This window comes from Sander lucioperca, chromosome 13 (assembly GCF_008315115.2).
Source record: "Sander lucioperca isolate FBNREF2018 chromosome 13, SLUC_FBN_1.2, whole genome shotgun sequence".
NCBI classification, from domain to species: Eukaryota; Metazoa; Chordata; class Actinopteri; order Perciformes; family Percidae; genus Sander; species Sander lucioperca.
This window is the reverse complement of record NC_050185.1, coordinates 399,537-421,801: the sequence shown is the minus strand read 5'-3', so window position 1 is coordinate 421,801 and position 22,265 is coordinate 399,537. Positions and strand designations below refer to the sequence as shown.

Below are 22,265 nucleotides of genomic sequence, written 5' to 3'. Positions count from 1 at the left end.
AGACGGGCAGTGTCCTGCTAGCTATTATTTTGTGATGAAGCATTTTGTGTTGAAATATACTGTATAAATTGAAACATTTTAGATGAAAGAATCAGATGACAGACAGGTGTCACATGTTGACTAGTATATATCCTTCGTGTTCCATTTCCGGGATTGCTCCGGTGCTGCAGGATATTCCACCGGATTCATGTCTTTTCCGTTTCCTTCTGCTTTCTTGGTGTTGGAATTTTAAATTTGGCGGATTTATGAGGACTATGGTTAACTGCTCCGCTACATAACTGGGCTCTGGTGGGCTACAGGAGCAAGCGTGTCACGACAGCTAGCTTCAGTTGTGCTATTGAATCTCACAGGCCTTTCACAGTGGGCTCCATTCAGCTCACCTGGTGGACAGGGTGTCAGCACTCTTTTTAAGGGCTGTCACTTGATGCCACTGCAGTCACGTGCTCCTTGTGCGGCACTGCATTTAGCGTGGGGAGGGTGAAGCTGGAGGGTAGGGCCTCTGGGAGGGGGCTCACGTACAGATGTATATTAGTGTGCCTGCCATGACTGATGTTCCAGGGGGTACAAATTTGGGAAGAAAGAGACTGGCCACTACGTCACCTCTGTTGGGAGGCCAAGATATTACAAGACTGGGGAGATCTGAGGATGTGAAATATTTTTATCGCAAAGCACTGTTATCACCCTCATCTTGTTCGCTAATGATTTACCTAATATTGGGATTTAACACATGCACCCTCCATTAATTTAACAATACTACATGCTGTACAAGCAGGTGCTAATACAATTGCCAAGTAAAGCAATAACACCAAACTACAATTATGAACGGTCACTCCTGACCCCTCAAATAAACCTGCTCTAGAAACTAGAGATTTTGCATTTTGACAACATGTTCTAGAGTCTGGAACATGTTGTCAACATTTTTTTAATGCCTTTAAATCCTTCGCCTAAACATTTTACCATTTCATTCCTAGTAAATTCTCTGGCACTGCACATACTGTAGGCCTAAACCCCTTTTAGAAACCTAGTTTACCACCACAATTTCGGAAACTCCGTAAACCCAGATTCCTATTATAAGTAGTTTAACAGAACAACAATGTCAGACCACAGCCAGCCATTTAAACTTGCCTCACTGGCCATAAAGTTTAGTGGACAAGAGTTAAATGGAGCTAACAGAGAAGCAGATGAAACCAAGGCTACAATCCAGCCATCAAACTCAAAAACAGGTGAGACATGAATGAGAGCTTTCAAAGCGCTGCAGTTTCATTCCATACAGATTTGCATGTAGGCCAGGGGTGTGGACTAGACTGTCAGAACATCTAGACTAGCACCTCACTCAATAACCTCATAGATTACAAAGTGTGGCAAACAGTGAACAAATGGATCGCCCAAAGGTGGAGAAGGTGAGGCTTTCTCAACATTGCTTGCTTTTAACACGTGGGCTTTTCTAAGTTAAGTTTAGTCAGTGCATGTATATGTTTTATACAAAAACAGATCAGTTTGAGTAGTTGGTTACAGTCTCAATCATTAATGGGCCCTTGATGTAAAAAATAGGAATAAACAATGGGCATGACAAATTTCGACCACCCACGTGGGTGGATGTACTCTGCTTACGTAAGCAGAGTACATCATTTGCCAAGCCCTCTGTAACCTTTAACAGGAAGTGGTGAAAATGTCTTGTTGGAGGTGTATAGCCTGTAATAAACCTCCAATCACCAAGCCCTTTCACAAATGCACCCTCTGACTAAAATCTACAACAACTGATGGCAAGTATCACTACTGCAAGGCTGTTTCTCTCGAGTGAAAACAAAGTCATCACATACCGATATGAGCAGGACAGCTTTAGAACACTCCAGTGTTCTTAGAGACATTACTGCTTATGTGTGTGTGAACCAATCATAATTTTCAAAAGGAAGTGGTGTTTCACATCTGCCTAAAAGAATGTCCCAACATGAGTTTTTTTCTGCTGCAAAAGTTTAAAACACTGACAAATGACCTACTATTCTGGATGTCTACCTCTAATGTAATATCCACTAAACTGAGAAGGGAGGCAAGAGGGAAAGAAATGATAAATTCTGTGAATAGAGCAGAAAAAAACATTTGACCACTACAACTGTACTTCAGATTGGAAAGCATGTGACACCAATATCAATTAACACATGGGTACCTGCAGCTTCTAAATAATGCAACACAGGACATCATATGGCCTACAAATCCTATGGGAATTGTCTCTTGAATGAGGATGTTTATGGCAGTACCAAAGCTCAACAGCCACTGCTGATTTCATATATTCATTACCTCATGAGAGACCTTTGAGCACTTTAACAGCAGTGTGTAATGAACTTTACATAATGGCAATTAACCTGAACAAAAAAAAATTGCTGCCATGCACTTGGGCTGCCCACTAGCCAATAGAAACTCTCAGTGTAGGAAATACTACACATTACAAAACGGTGGATCTACAAAGACACATGTCCAAAAGTCATCCAAAAAAGTAGTTTCATAGACACTGCTGGGGGAATAAACTGCACTAAACCCACTTAGTCCAAGTAATTTCACACTTACTTTAAACAAAGATGCAAGTAAATAAGCTAAAGCGTGCAGCAGAGGTTGATATGTTTACCCTTTCCTTACCCCTGTCTGGTAACTGCAGAGTCTCTTTGACGTTACGTGACTGAGTATATCTAGCATACCAGTGTTAAAGAATGTGAACTGTGGTACAGAGCAAACTCAATGAAGACTGTGCTAAGGGCCATATCTCACCTGCAACCCAGACAAGAGGAACACTGGAGTTTCCTGAGCAGCCAGGTATAGCCCTGATGTGTCTAGCTGCTATTCCTAACACAAGTGCACCCCTCAGCCCTCTTTAAATACCTCAAACCTAAGTGAAATTCCGGCTGGGCAGTGGGTCTCTAGATTACCTCAGGGAGAGGCTTCAGTTCAGCAGCTCCACAGAGGAGCCATGCATCACCTGCTTGTCTGGAATCAGCAAGGTTACTGGGACATGATCTCATTACTGCATACTCCATCAGCTGAACGGTGGAGGTATTCAAAAACCCACATGTTCCATCATCAAACATGGCACTCCTTGCTCAAGCTAGGCCTAAACATATAAGGTAAATAGAAGTGGATCCCACGTCGTACCAAGGAGCTGCCTGCAATATACTGTTTGTTGCTGAGCCAGTTAATATAAACAGTAAAGAGCACTATGATGAAATCATCAATTCCTACACAATGATCATCCTAACACGATATTTGCTTATAGATAATACCACATTTCAAATTACAACCAACTGACATGAGAATACTCAAATATAAATATGGCTGTAGAACAGGCATTAGTTGAGAACCTTATACAACAGGCTGCTACTCAAATTAAACTGCGATGAGCAATTTGCATAGTTGGTGCACTGCACTTGTACTGTTTGTGGACCAAAGTGCTACCAACTTGGTAAAAGTGCCTGGTGTGCCTTATTTCATTTGCATGGCTGATAGAAGTAGGCCAAAATCTAAGATAGTCTATCCCTGAAGAAAAACAACTTAATGGAAAAAGACGATGATATAAGATGACTAATGCACACACTAAGCAAATACCTGCAGGGCTACAAATGGTCACAGCTAATGAAATTGAGATCCAACATGCCAATATGTTAAAATATAACGGATGTAGATTACTTTCACTCTGTTTCTACTATACAGAGTGGAGCAGAACATTCATGTTCAGCTGTCTGAGAGTCCTTATTTTTACATTGGAAACCGGGTTGACTTAGCTGCTCTGACTATAATTAAGCAGATAGTTCATTGACAATCCTGTCAATACTGGTTCACAGTAAATGGTATGGGGGAACCAGTCATCACTGCTATTGGGACTTAAAAGCTCCATGATCCTATGCATGCTGAGTATGAACTAATAATACCAAAAATAAGCAGGGAAATGTATACATGAGATCTGTTTGACTTTGTAGCCCCTGACAGCACCATGGAGGTCTGGGAAAAGATACAGACTCAAACGCGACCCAAAGGTCAGGATGTGCAAAGGCTGTGTCAACTGTCCACCAGTCATACCTCTCCAAATGACCTGAGAGAGAATGACTGTTAAAGTTGGTAACAATTAATCTGGTCTTGATGACCCTTCTGATTATTTGCTTGTGTGCTCCTGATAAAGCTGTATAAGTGCACAACCCCCACAGCCACTAAGTACACACTCAACAGTCACTAGAATTGCTGGCATACACAGAGTATTCTACTGACTTTAAAGTAATCAGAGTCACAAAACAATCACATAATACATAAAACATAATTTGTATGCCTTTTATAATATAGGAGTCGACTCAATAAGCCAAAGTTAATTATGCATCAGGCAGCTACTATTTTAAAGTCAATGCCTAGCTTAAGAATAGACTCGGCTTGCTACCTGCTGCATTGCATGTTTTGGCAGAAGAAGATAGTGGGACTTATTGGCCATTTTAAGAGCTGAAATATTACTCAAATGTGAGTCGTTTGGTGGAACCTTAACGGCAAATTGAAGTATGATTCATGACAATTCAGGCTGAAATTATGATCCTATAGGCTATGAAAGTTTGCCTTTTCAACTAAGTAAGTTAACTCTTTTGTTAACTTGCTACATTTTGTATTTCCATCAGTCATATATCTCCAGAGCTAGCTAGACAACACGGTTTCCTACTCGGATTAAAGTATTTGTGTATGCCCAAGTAAATAATGTGGCTGTCTAGAGAATGTGGTTAATCATTTTAAGAAAAAAATGTACCGTTACAAACGACTCAGCACTAACCCCAGCTGCTAACAATGTCATTGGCAAACTGCTTGTCAGTTGTCAAAACGGTTAACCATGCTACTATTTAAGATAAAATGAACGACTTCTATATATTGAATGTCTGTAGAAACGCGTATATTCGTTTTACTAGTAGACTAACTACCTCAGAATGGTTAAATTGATGCAACGTTAGCGTTAAGTTACATGTAACTTATGTGCAGGCCTCATAACCAGGACACATCATTCAGATTCAGGTTAAAGCACAAAATCAATTAAAAACAGCTTTATCAATAACCAATAAACCGGATACTTACAATCCAAATGTTTCTTTTTTGGTCCCATTATTTCATGTGTGGTCGCCTTGCACACAATTTTGGAAATCGCCGAGCCGGTGACACTGTGCTGAGCGGCGGTTATCCTGTCTGTAATGCTCTGTCCAGACATCCCGTATCGGATCAAATAAGCGGTCACCGTTACAGAAACGTTTCCAAATCCAGCGGAATAATTTGGGTTTTGTGGACGGTGTCGATCTTCAAAGGCTTTGTGCCACCTGAAAACACTGAAGACAAGAGAGAGACAGACAGAGACGAAATAATGAGACGGCAGCACAGGCGTTACATTTGTAGGCTGACGTTAACTGGCTAGCTAACTGATGGGAGATAAAATTCCATCCGACTTTCGTTAAAGACACTGACTGAATCTGCCGTAAGAACCATCCATAAAATCTCCATGACTGAAAGATACGAACCCAGTCTTATAATCGATCCCTCGTCTACAGTCTCTTCTCCTCTTCCCGTAACGTACAAGTCTTTCTCAGTCACATACCGTAACGGTAGATGCAGAGACCGAATAAAAATAGATGTTACTTCCGGACACAGTTTTCCACAATAAAAGCTCAATTGAGGAAAATTCAAGAAAAGAGGAAAAGAAAAAGATGACTATACTAGCATGTTTTCCCCCTTCATTGTTATTCTCATATATAAATAGCAGGTAATCTTCACTTTAGAAAATGGAAAAATAAAGAAAGTGATAAAATGAACAACCACTATGACACCCGAAGCTTGTTATCTAGACATATACTCTGCATGGCATTGCCCTGAGTTATCTTTGATCAGGATATGTTCTTTAACACCCACATAAAACAAACTTCAAAGACTGCCCTTTTTCACCTGTGTAAAATTGCTAAAATTAGGTAGCCTGTCTAAAAAAAAAATGCAGAAAAACTGTTCGGTTTGATGTTTTTGCCTCGAATAGAACCCGTCCAACCAAATGCATGCTCTTGGGAGAATTGATTGGACTCTGTAGTGTGGTCTAGACCTACTCTATCTGTAAAGTGTCTTGAGTTAACTTAGTTATGATTTGTGTGACACTATAAATCAAATTTAACTGAATTAATAAAATGGTGTGTTTTTGTAGCCTATATTTTCACAAGCCCACACTTTATGAAGTTGGTGGGCTGCTCCTACAAATTAAGCTAGTCAGTGTAATTGGGTTCAACACCCATCCTGTGAAAACCAGTGTGATTAGTGTTCCCTCGAGGCTTTATTTTGGAGGCAACTAATGTCACTTCCGGTCATGTCGCCATTAACTGTCTACCTTGATACACTCTCTTTCTTGCTTACTTTGGTTCCCACGCTGAACTCTGGCCAGTATTTTACAGCGCCTCCCCCTGCTGGGTTTAAATCATCGTTTAAATCATAGGTTTAAATGGACTGAGGGTTTTGAAGGAAAATGGCGGGTCTATTTCCTGGTCAATCTCCCTCTTATAACGTTTACACATTGTAATGCATAGGCTACAGATGATACAGATACGCCTCCACCTCTGCCCTGCGATTATCTGAGATTATGCCTTTAGCAAAATATTGGATAGGCCTGGCTTTAGTGACACTTGATTAATGATTAAGTTTGATGATTTAATTAGCCTAGTCGCAATTACAAATCAAATCAAACAAAAAGGTTAGGCTAATTCTGTTACATATTCCATCTGTTTTGTCACGTGTGTGCTTTATTATCAATATCATTTGAGATCAAAGGTGCGTTTGCGATTGATAGCCTCTAGTGGTCAGTTTGCGTGTATCAGGATTCCCATAACCATTTAGAAATGTATCAACTATTATTAAACTTACAAATAACATATATCAGTATAATGCAGTATGCCTATTCTAAATTATACGCAACTTTTTTTCTTGAAATTATACTGCCTTTATTGGTTGAGTAGTTAATCTGGCGTTGTAATTGCTGTGGGATGGCAGGGGTCACGGTCAGGTATTTTGTCGTCTTTGCTGAACTCTTAAAGTGCTCATATTATTCTTATTGGCTTTTCCCCTTTCCTTTATTGTATCTTTTTTGTGCACGTTATAGGTTTACAAAGTGAGAAAGCCCAAAGTCCACCCCAAAGGGACTTACCATCTCCAACAGAAAACACTGTTCACAAACTGCTCCAAACAGCTCTATTGTAGTCCAGCCTTTACTTCAGAGACAAACGTGGTCACTTTGGAACACACGTTATAATGCTCGCCTAGCTGCTAGTGTGGCACACCCTCATACTCTGCTTCTGACTGGCTAGTAGTCCTTACCTAGGTACTGTCAGGGCACGCCCTCATACTCTGCTTCTGACTGGCTAGTAGTCCTTACCTAGGTACTGTCAGGGCACGCCCACATACTCTGCTTCTGACTGGCTAGTAGTCCTTACCTAGCAACTGCGCATGTGCGACACCTAAAAAAGATAAAAGTGAAATGTCTCACTCTGTAGCTAAAACAGAGAGCTCAACACACAGGGTGAAAAGAGGAGCTGCAGCAATGTGCAGTACAACAAAAATGTGGTGTTTTTTGAAAAAAATAAACCATGTAAACCTATTCTGATATAACCTCTAAATACAATTATGAACTGAAAATGAGCATAATATCAGCACTTTAAATTAAACAAAACTTCAATTCGGTGGGGTCAGTCATTCATTTTCTACAGGAAGCGCTAATGTGGATTGCTTCCATAAATTATCTACTTTGTTAGGGCTTTTTTATCCCATGCTAGGTAACCAAAAGGATCCTGTGCCAGACAGCCTTGCTCTGGGGCTGTATTTGGCCTGTTTTACATGTCAAGTGGTACAGAGCTATTTTGGGATCCAATGGAAAATATTAAGTGACGTGGCTACATGTTTATTTCTATAGCCTACCATAGGCTATACTACATAGTGATTAAAGAAACGTTGCAATGGGTGAAGATACTTTTCAGCAGTCCTTTGATTATCTAGGGACCTACACAGGATGTTTCCTGTTTCGCCTAAAATCGGGACGCTGGTAGAGTAGCCTACAATGGTTGAATCACTTTTAGCATTGACTTAGCCTCTATGCCCTCTTCACATAATGACTTGTTTGTAATATGAATATCACATCACAACTCATTTAGCTCCCCAGCAGTGAACACAGTGTTAGCTACTCATTGCTTAAAAGATTTAGTTATGATATGTCCGACAGCAATTGAACATGCTTTCCCCACCGTCACAACATTTGGTATAACTTTGAGGACATCTAGTGGTAAACATTTGTAATTACGGCACTGCATGGACAGCCTCTTCTGTAATTAATTTCTCTGTATATTGGTACAAAATAGTGCATCTACAGTAGAAAGAGGCTCTTGCTCCTTGATTTCAGGGAGACTAACATTTACTGTTGTGTTTTAGTCTGCTGAAAGGACACTGTAGCTGAGTTGGGAATCTCTCAACATGAAAACTGCAGCATCTGTGTATTTACCTAGGAATGCAACAACCATCACTTATAGCTGTTTCTTTAAATCAAATCAAATCCAATCAAAGTGTTTGTCTGAAAACAAACTTCCCTGACATTTAGGCACAATCCATGGCTGAAAACCTGCTAACACTACCTGTTCACCAGCTTAGTTTAGTCATACGTTGATTAAATGCAAATTGATTTAACATCTACTGAAATATTAAAGTTATTAAAAGTAGATTTTGACATATGGCTGTGAGATTTCAAACAATACACAAATTGACCTTTTAATTTCAGTTTATATTACTAAATGATTTAAATTACCACAAACCATATGCCATACAGTGAACCTAGGGCCTCTGAAAGTCTGAGGCCGTTGCCCACTTTGTCTGCTTTGCCAAGTTGGCACGATCAATGCCACAAACAAACACAATCTCAACAAAGGTTCTTGCCTCTCAGGATAGGCTGGCCTACCTTGTTGGTGAAGTTTGTTGGGGCAGACTCTACTCAGGGCTGAAAAACATATTTGCAAAGTCCGTTTTCAGGTTAAAAAAAAAAACTTTAATCTATATTTTACATTACAATTAATATTATCCTAAACAGATGGCACAATTGAACATAAGTCAAAAATAAGATAGTAAAGCGTAGTTTTCTTCGTAGTAAAGATGTAAATACAAAAAGTATCTATATACGTTTAATGTAGGTTTACAATATGGCATTTCTACGTTTTGTTCTACTACCATTGTTATGTATTAGATCAATTCATATAAATGTATATTTCTTTTTTAAATTCATCATTGTGCTGCTACATTTCAACATTTGATCAGAGAGTCAATAATTAAGGGAAATTTACAGATATGTGAGGGTAGTGATAATTAGGACACCAACTCAGACACAGTACCGTCATGAAGAAAATGTTAACCTGACCCATCCATCAAATTTATGTATGCCATTATATTCAATACATAAAATAAATAAATACATTGAAATGAACAAAGGAGGCAATACATAAATAAATGTAAATATAAATATAAGAATGAGTCAATATAGTTAAATACATATTTTTTATGTAAAAATGATGTTTTTCAATTGACTACTTTTATTTATTTCAAGGGACTTTTATTCAAGTCCACATTTATTTATTTATTTATTATATTATTTCTTTTTATTTACATTTTATACATTCAAATGAAGGGGGCGTAGTTATCTCACAGATCCAGACCAAGGTAACTAGCTAAGCTGTGCTCCCCGCCTCACTTCGTCTCTCCCCACTGCAAGACAACTTTGCAAGGAAAAGAGTGGATGCCAGCTTCAGAGATGGACTTCTTTATACAGTCTATGAGATGGACCTTCAGTTCACGGCTGTAGCAACTCAAATTCATCCAGCGGAAACCCCGGCGCCTGGGCCAGGTTCCCAGTTGGCTGGTGGCCAACGGAAGCGCTAGCACAGCAGCTAACTAGCTGCTAGCTAGCTGCTACCTGAAGAAAACAGCAGCAGCTAACATTCGCCAGGGTCTGATCCCTATGATCCCCATGGTCTGATCCCTATGATCCCCATGGTCTGATTCCCATGATCCCCATGGTCTGATTCCCATGAACCCCATGGTCTGATCCCATAGACTGTATATAAAGATGGACGACGCATCTCCACTTCCTACCACTGTAAAAAAAAAAAGTTAAGCCAAAATATCCCAGATATGGGCGTTGCTCTGGTAATTTTGGAGCCAGAGTCTGCGCTGTACTGGTGGTGTGGCTCAGGTGGTAGAGCAGTCTACCAATCAGAAGGTCAGTGATTCAATCCCTGGGCCAGTCTACATGTTGAAGTGTCCTTGGGCAAGACACTGAACTCCAAATTGCTCCTGATGCTGTGCCATCGGTGTGTGTATGTATATGAATGTGTGTGAATGTTTATCTGATGAGAAGGTGGCATGTTGTATGGCATCAGTGTGTGACTGATGTTTTTTTATACATCCGCCCGACCGATCGCTGTCAATCATGACGCTTCACCCCGTTTTTATAGCATCAAATAATTAATAAAAAACAAACTTCATCAGTGTGATAAGAACTACCTAAAATGACAGAAACCATCTTTGGGAAAAATATGTAGTACTTGATGTGTACTTAGATTTTTTAGTTTGGTCCATGTCTAGCTAGGTCTAGGAAGGAACTTGTTTTGGTGGAACATTTGCACCTCGCAAAAAACGTCCCATAGTAAATGCTGTGAACATAGTGTTTGTAAATCTTTACAATCATTCCCCGAAAGAACCAAGCAGGCCTGCCTTGTTGCACAATCCAAAGATTCTTAAAGTGCCCATATTATGAAAAAATCACTTTTTCTGGGATTTGGGGTGTTATGTTGTGTCTCTGGTGCTTCCACACACATACAAACTCTGAAAAAAATCCATCCATGCTGTTTAGAGTGAGATACAGTTTCTGAACGTGTCCTGCCTTCAGTCTCTGGGTGAGCTGTTCAAAATCGGCACGGCTTGTGACGTCACAAGCCGAAACAAGCAGGCTAACCGCAACCATTAGCTCGTAGCGTTTGCGTTAACGTTAACGCTAATGTTAACGCTAGCATGCTACCTCATCCTCAATAGCAAAGCACTGCTACAACACACACAAGTTCACCATAATCTACAAAAGAACTACTTCCATGTGCGCCCTTATTTAGAAGTCTCCCAGCTAATCCTGCCTTGTAACTGACCAAAGTTGTAGAAACAGCCTTTCTTTTACTGTCTATGGAGCTAGCTAGCTGACATGATCTACATCTGAGCTACTGCGCATGTGCAGTGCAATCAAAGATAGTACAGAAGAAGAAGAAGAAAAGAGGTCTCACTCTGTAGCTAAAACAGAGACCAGCTGAAAAGAGGATCTGCAGCAGTGAGAGAGAGCAGTGCAGTACAACAAAAATATGGTGTTTTTTGAAAATTAAACCATGTAAACCTATTCTGGTACAACCTTAAAATACAATTATGAACCTGAAAATTAGCATAATATGGCTGCTTTAAAAACTTGCCATTTTCAGCGTGTAGCTCGAAGTTTGTTGTTTCCCGATGCGAACAGAGTTTCAGAACGGCAACACACGGAGCGAGGAGATAGAGTTCAGAGTTCAGAGTTTTTGTCTCTCAAAGGGAAATTTGATTTGCAGTTGGAGGCAGGGGCGTCGGACTGGGGGGGAAAAGGGGACTGAGTACCCAGGGCCCAGAATTTTGTGCTACGCCCCTGGTTGGAGGTACAGCAAACAACAACACAATAAACACGGCACAAAACATCAAACATCCTAGCAGCACACAACCAACAGATTGATTGAGAACAATTTCATCACTTGAAAAGTGGACAGTGTCAAATAAAATCCCTTGAGATTGTCAGGAATAGTGATTTCTACAGGTGTCACAGAGAAGGCCCAAGTGACACTAATAAAAACTGTGCATTCAAGAGTTGGTCAAGTTAACAGCTTTAATTGCACAAGGAACAAAAGAAATTTTGTACCGGTTTGTTTTTTCTCTAGGGAGCCTAAATCTCCGACCAGAGGGAAGAGGAATGAATTCCTCCAAGAGTGAGTGGTCAGAGCTTGACAAGACTGACCGTGCCTTCTGCAAAACTTGTCTGTCAAAGATCTTTGTTAGAGAGCGCTGCTGTATGCCAATTATCTTGCTGGCCTCTGTAACAATTTTGGACAACTTTTGTTTTGTACTCTAAGGTTCCCGTAGAATGAAATCAAACAAAAAGTTAAAATGGACTCAATATACGATCTGTAGAATAAAACCATCAGAGTCTTGTCCACATTAAAATAGTTTAGTCTGTGCAGGAAATACAATCTCTGCAGGCCTTTTTTTTGCAGATTTTGGATACATTAAGGTCATGGGTCAAGTTTTTATCAATCACTGTTTCCAAGTATCTATAGGACTCAATCGTCTCCACTACTGTGCCCTTAATTATGGTAGGGAGAGGAGGATGTGGGGTTTTTTCTAAAATCAATAACCATGTCCTTAGTTTTTTGAACAGTTAACTTGAGGAAATGGCTGTCACACCACTCCATGAAACCTGTCACCACTAGCCTGTGATCAGACTCTGGAGCAGACTTACTATAACTGTGTCGTCTGCAAATTTCAAGAGATGCCTGTTTGTGTGGTAACTCCTACAGTCGTTTGTATACAAAATATACAATACAAAACAGGGACAAGACACACCCTTGTGGTGATCCTGTGGATGCTAGCTTCTTTTGAGATAAAATACCATTTGCCCTAATTGACTGGGGCCTGCATGTTAAAGAATCCATAAGCCACTTCACATTGCCAACATCAAGATTACAATTTGACAATAATTTACTGGATAAAATGGGAGGCTGGATTGTATTAAATGCTGAGGTGAAGTCAGCAAATAAGAGTCTAGCATGGGTTTTCGTAGCTTCTAGATTCTTGTAAGAAAAGTTAATTAGAGTAGTGGTAGCATCCTCCACTCCTCTACAAGGTCAATAAGCAAACTGCATCGGGTCGAGCTGGTTCTGCTCTTTATTCATCAAGAATTGCTTGACGAATCGCTCAAAACATGTCATTACCAGTGAAGTAAGAGCTACTGGTCTGAAATCATTTAGCTCTTTGGGCAATTTGCTCTTGACCACAGGTACCTTCCACAGTATTGGGACTCCTTCCACAGTATGGGATCTTACACTGGGTAAGAGATGAATTAAAAAATCGCTAAAAATATCACATAACTGATCTGCGCAGACTTTCAGGAGTTTGCCAGTAATCATTCAGGTCCTGGGCTCTTCCTGATATTACATTTAAGAAACATGAATCTAACAGAAGGGACATTGATAATGAGTGGAGAGGTGGCAGTGTATTCACTCCACCTGTCAAACAATATGGTATTGGAACAAGCATTCATATTATCAAAATGCAAGTAAAAGTCATTTATGCATTTATATTTAAACAGATACTTTGATAGTGCATGGACACAGTTCCAATACTAGCTTATTATTACTATAGTTTTCTTAGAGGAGCTGTAGCTCAATAAGGTTGATACTGGTTTTCAGAGTGAGAGGTTCGGAGTTCAAATCCGCTACGTACCACTTACCAACCCTCACTTAAATAGTAGGCCTGTTCCTTGGGCATACTCAATGTGATGATGAGCAGGAATGTCTCTGTTTAGCGCTTCTGCTGACAGAACTCTCATGTATTTGCCATTTTTCTCCTTTCTCTTTTCCATCCACTGCTTTTTTTCTTTTCCTCGTCAAAAAGCTTGGCCCTGATCATTGCTGCGGATCAGCTATACATTTTTATTCTATTTTTGGGGTCTTACTGTAAGCTGCTTTTTAATGATCATTGATTTAGTTAAAAATTGCCTGTTACTCAGAACCATACACTTGTAATGGGTTTATGGTCTCAATCGCTAGTTTCAAGTGTTGTTCAGTACAGAAGGTTGTTAATTTTTTTAATTATGGTCCCACTTAATTCATTTTAATTAATTAATTAATAAATTTGGGCGTCGCTACTTTGTGATTGACAGTTCACAACCTGTCAATCATGACAGACGCTTAGCAAAACGTTTCCATGGCACGTGAACTTGTTTTTGGGTGTCCATGTTCTCGTCTTAAAACTTTGACTCTCTCATGGTGGGTTTCCACTTCAGTTAATTCAAACATTTTGGTCGCCTCAAAATGTCTTGTTCAGCCTTCAGTTTTACTACAAAACACTCCAAGGAGTCGGCTGTTTAATTTTTCCAGTAAGTAACGTTATATTTTGTTTTGAGCCTGTTTTTTGTTTGCCAAAATTAGCATCCCAATTAATATTACAGTTAAAAGTGAATTACGGTTGCACCTTGCTAACAAAGCTAGCGGGCTAACTAATAACTTTTGCTATGCAAACATAGACTGTAAAAATGTATTATTATAATGATATTTAAAAAAACGGTCCCCCGGGCTGGTTACGTTAACCTGTTTCTAATCATATGTGGTGGTGTTGGTAATCAATGCTAATGTAATGGTAGCGTTTTCTTCATATCAAAGCCTGATATATAGTTCAAATTAACCACCGTTAAGCTAACTGTTAAGCGTTTCATTTTGGTGTTTTTGGCGCTCTATTATTTTTTTATTTTTTATTTTACCTTTATTTTACCAGGGAAAAGAATCACATTGAGATTACAATCTATTTTACAAGTGAGCCCTGGCCAAGAAGGCAGCACATAGAGGATACTGTTATTATTGTGCATTATTGTCCCATCTTAAATATATCTAATAAATATAAATTTCAGTAATTTTCATTGCAGATGCATATAGCAGATGTGGTGCCTTATTAGTGTAAACTGTCAATATATACATCATTCTAAATAAGTTCTAAATGCACACCATTAACCACTTCTCTTTCCAAACAGATTTCCTTCTGATGATGCCTCGTGAGGAGAGAGAACTGTATTTGGAACCCTAATAAGTCACGTCTGTGCAGTTTACACTTTGAGTGTAAGTTTCTTTACAGACAAGCAGATAGACGTTCATTTTCATGCACTAATTACACAGTTTAATTTTATAAATGTACCAATACTTAGTGGTGAAAGTGGCTGAAATACAAAACATAACATGGGGTAACTTTACAGTAAAAAATAATCGGAATGTGTGGATAGCAACATTTATGATCAGGTATCAGTGACCCTCAATGATGTCTCAATGATGCCTTTAATTATTTAGTTTATATTTTGTGTTAATAGTAATGCAGTATGTGTTGTTGTGTATTTAGAGTGCTTGGTGTGTGATGTTATTTTATTTTTATTTTGCCATTTATTTCCAGTCTTGTTTTCCCACTCTTGGCCTGCACCTTGTCGTGGTGAGTGGGCTTAAAACCAAGACCACTTTGAGTAACAGTTTGCAACATGTTCAACCAACCTTTGGGTGTTTTTCAAGAAATGGGGCTGTGTTTTGATAGATCTTCAGTTGTCCTGCAGCCAAATATCTTTATGAAGCACCAGGTTCAATGCTGAAGCGTCATTATGTAAGATCTTTTGTCAAAAACTCAATTCTTTTTTTATTTCACTACTGTTGCAGAAGTTATTAACCACTGTTGATGCTGTTACACTAATGTCTTTCTTCCACTTAGTTGTGTCTGCTATTCAAAGTGAGAACCTTCTGTCAGCACAGAAGTCTGTTTTAAGATGAGTCACATACACATTACAATCTATTTACAAATGCTGTTTTCCCCAAAATGTACATATCACAAAGAAGTGTGTTCTTGTGTACAATACACACTGTCTAGAATAAGATTTGACATGTAGGAGTTTGTTCACTTAATATTGCAAGTCCTCAGCTGAAGCATACATTCATGCACAAGCCCATATCTTTCTGATTCACTGTGATCCACCATGTCTTAACTACATGTTTGTCTTTTACTGTAATTACAAAGGTATCCACACTGAAAACTGAATGACCAGTGCCTACAACCTCGTGTATAGAGCGGCATATTTGGTGCCATTCATCTGGTTGTGGAAAACAGACTGCATGGACCACATCCTTAGGTTTTCAAACTTGTTGTGATGACGATGCCAGAAAACCATTTTTAGTTCAGCTTCTTCTGCAGAAAGGACAGACCAACTTTTAGCAGTTTGTTATTCTGTCCTAAGTATTCAGAGGTTGAAAGGTCGAAAACAGAATTTTATAAATATTAAACTGAAATGAAATGATGAATCTACTCTAGCAGTCACCACCTTCACACGTAAAAGAATTTGTCCAAATTCACATAATTCAATAGCTGACCTGGCCCCCAGTAAAGCTCAAGTATTAAATTTAATCATAACCGTTATGGTAATTGAATAAGTTGTTTAACATGCCTTTTTAATTTATGATCATACTTTTCTGTTATTATGAATTTACAATAAACCTACACTGCTTAAACAGCACCTAGTGCATTTTCAATTGACTACAAGACACTCTTTCCTGTATTTTCTCTCCAAATGTACTATACTGTGAGACGTTTTACATGTAGCATGCTTACAGCTTGGGGGAAGAAACTGTTCTGAAGTCTATTTATGCTAACAGTTTCTTGGTTTACTTGGGGCCAGTGCTTAATTTGTAAAGTGGGAGGTCCCGGAGCGCAGAGTGGGGGTGGATCCGGCGACTCAAAACGGGGGTTGGAGGTAACGGAACAAAAAAAAATTACACTGCCTATTCTCTGACTAAAAAAACCTGAACAACGCTGTGTGTACATCAGGGCAATGTTTATTTTAATTTCAGAACATGCACTGCATGGGTACGAAATGTAATGTCTCCACATTCTTGATCGGCGGAAACGATTTTTGCTTGTTTGGGTTCCGACTGGCCAGCGTATTTGAACCGTTCTCTTAATACGTCCATGATTTGAACAAATTAAGCAAACTTTGTTGTCTTTTTGACATTTTTCCCCTGAGTGAAATGAGGCTAACAGCAATCTCAACCAGCACAAGCGCATGTGTCACTTGAAGTGCCTCCCCTCCCTCCGTCCCTCTCCCCCCTCTGTCTTACCCTGAAATGCATCAAAAATGCAAACACAAGATTTTTGTGGAACTTCAATGGGGAATAAAGACTAACAAGACAGATAACAATATTGAACACTACACAAACAGTAATTAATTTTTTTCATTTAGGCGATTAATTTTCCATAGTGTCACTCGAAGATCCAATAAAAAAGGTTCCGGATCCAACGTCGGAGGTGCCGGAACATGTTCCGGCGTGTTCCGGCTCAAATTAAGCCCTGCTTGGGGCACTGTGAAAAGTAAGTATTTGAATTTAACTTGGTCCCAGTAACTACCGCTCATTGTAATGCTCTTGGAGCAGCACACTGATATTACATATAATAATTAAAAAATATGAACTCTGTTTCAAACTATTATACTTAGTTGTACAAAAAGTCTGATAAAACGTTAATGTTTTACATTAAATTGCAATAGAAAAGTCTATTACTTCTGGTGCATTGTGTGGGTGCACATGCCAGCACTCTCAATAACTTTTTCTGAAAGAGAGAGAAATAATCAATGACTCCTACACATTTGAGCCCCACATAGTTAAATATTAATGCACACTAGCATAACAAACTACTTCATTCATTTAACTGGGAGAATACACATGAATTAATAACCGTCTATTGTTCTGTGGTGTAACGTTAACTTAGTTAAATGAGCTAATTTCCATCTGCTGATCTGCTTGCTTGAACAGCATGTCAAGGCAAAATGCGCCAGCAGTAAGCAAGACTTTAAACCATAGAAATAAAATGATTTCTATGAGTCTAACCTACATGAAACTTTGTTATACAGTTGCTAATTTTTAGATATCATTAATTAACAACATTTTGCTGACACAAAGTTAAAGTTAGGAAATGTAAACCTGGATTTGCAGAACTAATTTTAAAACAAAATTAACGTTAGCATGTTTTACCATAAGTGGCTATCGTTACAGACAGTTTACACTGTAACTTCTGATAAATGTACTTTACAATATTACTCCTCATATTTGTAGCTATGTATAACTGTTGACATGCAATGAGCTACTAAGATAACTTTAACACTTAGCTATATAAAGCTTACCTCGAACTGTGTAAGCTAACTTTGTTAGCAGCAGCTGCAGCCAGGTTGCGATGCAAGTGGGTGTGTACAGTGTTCTCAGCTTCAGTCAGATACCTCCCTCGCTCCTCCCCAGCTCAACCACCTCGTCCAAAAAATCATCACATTCGGTTGTAATGCAACCAGGATGGCGACGACCGTATCGCCAAACTCAAGGCCTCAAACATGGCCTCAAAGTGGCAATCCACAAACCAATGGGTGATGTCACGGATGCTCTGTCCACTATTTTTACAGTCATTACTCAGAACAGAAGTCTCTCTTTAGATGAAGTGTGTGGCTCTTTCATTTGTGATTTAGGATCAGGTTTAACCTCCAAAGCCGTACAGGGTGTGGCCCTGCCTCTTCAGAGCGTTTACCACATCCATTGCGCTTAGCCATAAAGCTATAGTCGAAAAAGAACAGAGGTTATCTATGCAAAGTAGTTGATGTTGTGAGGTTACTGTCTAAACTTGGATTACCCTTTCGTGGGCACAAAGAGAGAGAAGAGTCAGAATTGCGTGGCAATTTCCTCGAGGTTTGTAGTTTTTTTTTATCAAAATATGATGCTGATTTTGAAAACATGCAATCCAATTATTTTAAAATATTATTATATAAATATTTATATAATAATATAAAATTAAGATTTTCAAAATTAAATAATTGACATCTGTGCACACAACACCATTGCTGAAAATGTGCAGGAAACTGGATTTTTCTCTATAATTGCGGATGAGGCTAGGTCCTCCAAAACTGAGCAGCTGTCAGTGTGCATACGATATGCCGAGGAATTGGAAATCAAGGAGCATTTTTTTGTGTTTTATGGATTGCTCTGCATCTCGCAACGTGGCTGGGATTGTGGAGGCCATCTACAAAGGGCTTGATAAGTGTGGTCGTAAAAACATCCCAATTGTTGCACACAATGAGTTACGACGGTGCTTCTGTGATGTCAGGTCATGTGTCTGGTGTGTAACAGCGCATCAAAGAGACTCACCCCTACGCCGCCTACATACACTGCTTGGCGCACAAATTAAATTTAGTGCTTGTGGAGTGCTGTTCCGTGAACCGATGATGTGTGAAATCATTCCTGAAGAAACAGCAGAGAGCCCTGGCTATCAGCAGAAACTATATAGGCCTACGTGTCTTACCATTTTATGGTGTGATTGCTTTGTTTCTGCGTTTGGAGAGGCATCTCCACAGACTGTAGGTCTTGGCATTCCGCCACCGTCTGTCTATTGTGTTCCAAGACAGCCGTGCCGCGATTGGATTTTCATAAGGACGAATTGTTAAATTGTTACAATTTAATTTAAAATCTGCTTTAAAAATAAACATATATGTTTAATCCATATGTGCTTATGCTGTGTTCCCCAAGTGGTAGGCCAGGTCTCAGCTGCTACAATGAGGTTTTTTTTTTTTTTTGCCCCCCCCCCCCAGCTCGAATGTCAAACTCCGCCTATGGCTTTCTGATTTCTACGGGAACTACGGTGCAGCCTGAGGCGTGCATTAATCACACGTCAAAGTAATGAGTGGCGTAAAGAGGAATTCGCGTTAACTCGTTATTATCGCGTTGATTTTGACAGCCCTAGTATTTATTTATTTAATATTGAATAAATGGCATTCCATACAAATTGATTAAAAGATGCCCATGTTTTAGTTCATTCTAACACTGCTTTTCCTGTCCTGCGACAGCTATATTGTTCAGGCAGACAATGCAGCTTCCTTTGAAGAATGTATTTGTCATGTATATAATGGCTATTTCAACAGGGACTACAAGCTTATCCAGGGATACTCTCTGAGGGACACTGAAAATGATGCAAAGACTTGGCTACTTGTATGCATGCCAAGTGATGACATTTTAGCCAACAAAAGCTGAGACTTGCCCTTTCATTTTCTCAAACATGCAAAATGATTTATCTGCCAATCAAACTGCCAAAGAGAGATCAGTGTAACGGCACCCAGTCTAGATTGATTCCACTCCAGATAAAGGATGCTTAGATCTTTTTCTGTTGAGAGAGATCATCACAAGTTTTATCACAGTTTAAACCGCATACCGGAGATTGGAAAAATAAGATGATTCACTGTCTTCTGTGACCTTATTAAGTGGTAGCGGTAGTGGATATTTCCACCAAAACTGAGGTTATTAATACATCATCATCTCATAGAAACGTTATTTGTTAACCAGAAGGAACTTGAACTCATTCTGAACTGTATATCACTTTTTAATACAAGAGCTCCTATGTTAAGAAGTAATCTGATATACAGTGCAAAAAAGGCAGCTGGATGGATTCAAGTTATTGTCATCTAAATTGACAAACTTACTGTAACACTCTGATGAGATCAAGACACAAGGACATGACTCATTACTTTGTACATACAATGCATATATAGTTTGACAACAGTGAAAACAAAGTGCTCAATGGGTGTGTTGTCTATATAAATGTGCATACAGGTTAGGTTAGGTTAGGTTACTTTATTGATACCTGTAGGTAAACTAGTTTTACAGGCCTCCTGCACATGCCTACAGTTCAACATGTATTAATATAATAAACAATAAGTGCAATATCAGGATTCAATTTTGCTAGTCTCTGGGTTGCCAAGATGGCATAGTGATTGTGAAACGCAACATTGATTGTCACAAAAAACAAATCTATTTAAAAAAAACAATTAAATTAGAATGTCTACAATTGCACTAAAATGTATCCACTTGTTGCCCAGTGCAGTTTTACTTCAGAATTTATTTTTTAAAATGATGTGAAAAATGCCCTAATTATCAACAAAGTAGCTGAAAAAATAGTAAAAAATAACTTAATTAGCCCTAAATAAAACTGAAACTAGGGAATGAATTACTTGACAGTGTAAGTAATTTATTGGCAGAATGATATACCAACTAAAGCAAAGACTTAAGTAGTCACCAAGGCACTTTAAAAAGTATGCTTAGTTTGCTTTATTGATTCAGAATGTCTCATTGAGATCAAGAGCTTTTTTGCACAAGAGACCCACTCTACATGTAATTTTCCTTCCTCCACAGTGCTGCGGAGGAAGGTCTGGCTAGTCCACAGACAGCATTTGGCTCCGGTTTATTGGCATTTCTTTAAACCAATCACAATCGTCTTGAGCGGTGCTAACCGGGAAAAGCAGCGGTGCCGCTGCAAAATAGTCTTGGGAAGGAACTTGTTTTGGTAGAACATGTGTACGTTCAAAAGTTGTATGTATAATTTCCATGATTACTAGATGTCCTCATGACCAGCCATTAACACACAACAAATGGCCTATAGAAAGCTATGCATTCACATACCCTTCAATGAGAACTCAGGATTTAGCCATAAGTAGACCATAACCTGAGTGCTGTGCTTTGACAATGTTTGTTTGTGCAAAGTGATGAAAAGTTCCAAAATACTGTCTGTGTCATGTTCTATGGATTAAGATGCTCTCAAACTGATAAGACCAACTGAATCTAACTATCAGGCATATAGAGTGATGACATGAGTTCTGGATAAATGAGGTGCTGGGGCACTCTAGATGGCTATCAGTCTGCAAGTGAAGCAATGTCTCCAGCTTTCGGCCAAGATTCTCGTAATTACAATTTATATCTGGATTAGCAACGTCCTTAGAAATAAGAAGTTGCCATTCCCCAACTGTCAGTGCTCACTTTCCTATACAGGTCTCTGAGTGCTTATCAGGCATTAAAGGAACACCACTGGATGTCTTGAGCTGCGGAGAGTCACTACTGCTCAGTTTGCATTGACCGCTTCAACAAGAAGAACCTAGAGAAACATCAACAGCTTTAACAATGGATACATTAATGGATCCCAATTTTATAAAGATGAAGGCCAAACATACTCTTAATCAGTTGAGACAAACAAGGTAAGGGCAGATTACACATGATTTACTGTGCTCTGATGATTTCAGAATAGAAAATGCAATGGCAAAGTTCTTTTCAAGACAAGATGTCATCTATTGTGAAAGCTGATGGTGTTCTGCAGGACAGAGACCTTTGAAGCTATAGTGTGAAATGATCTTGGTGATGACAAACCTCTGTGGAGAGGAAAAATACATGTGGGTGGATTTTCAAACAGTCAGAAGTGAGTAACCAAACAAGTGCCTCTTTTGTTTTCCACTGGACCTGAAGTGAGAAGTTTGCTCGAAACTGCCACTGCAATGTCATTTCCATCTCATATTCCATATTCACAGGAGCCCTGTGTGTCCTCTGTCT

General features: G+C 39.2%; 1 protein-coding gene across 20 annotated transcripts in view; it reads right to left on the bottom strand.

Annotated features, from left to right (window-relative positions):
- Positions 1–5,664, bottom strand: part of picalma (phosphatidylinositol binding clathrin assembly protein a) — a 40,887-nt gene extending 35,223 nt beyond the window's left edge. For all 20 annotated transcript variants that reach the window (XM_031310766.2, XM_031310767.2, XM_031310771.2 and 17 more), the window contains exons 1-2: positions 5,520–5,664; positions 5,086–5,330 (exon numbers count right to left, since the gene is read on the bottom strand). In XM_031310766.2, coding sequence (XP_031166626.1) covers positions 5,086–5,215 — 130 coding nt within the window. In that variant the 5' untranslated portion in view covers positions 5,216–5,330; positions 5,520–5,664. The remainder of the gene's footprint in view (positions 1–5,085; positions 5,331–5,519) is intronic.
- Positions 5,665–22,265: the final 16,601 nt, after the last annotated feature.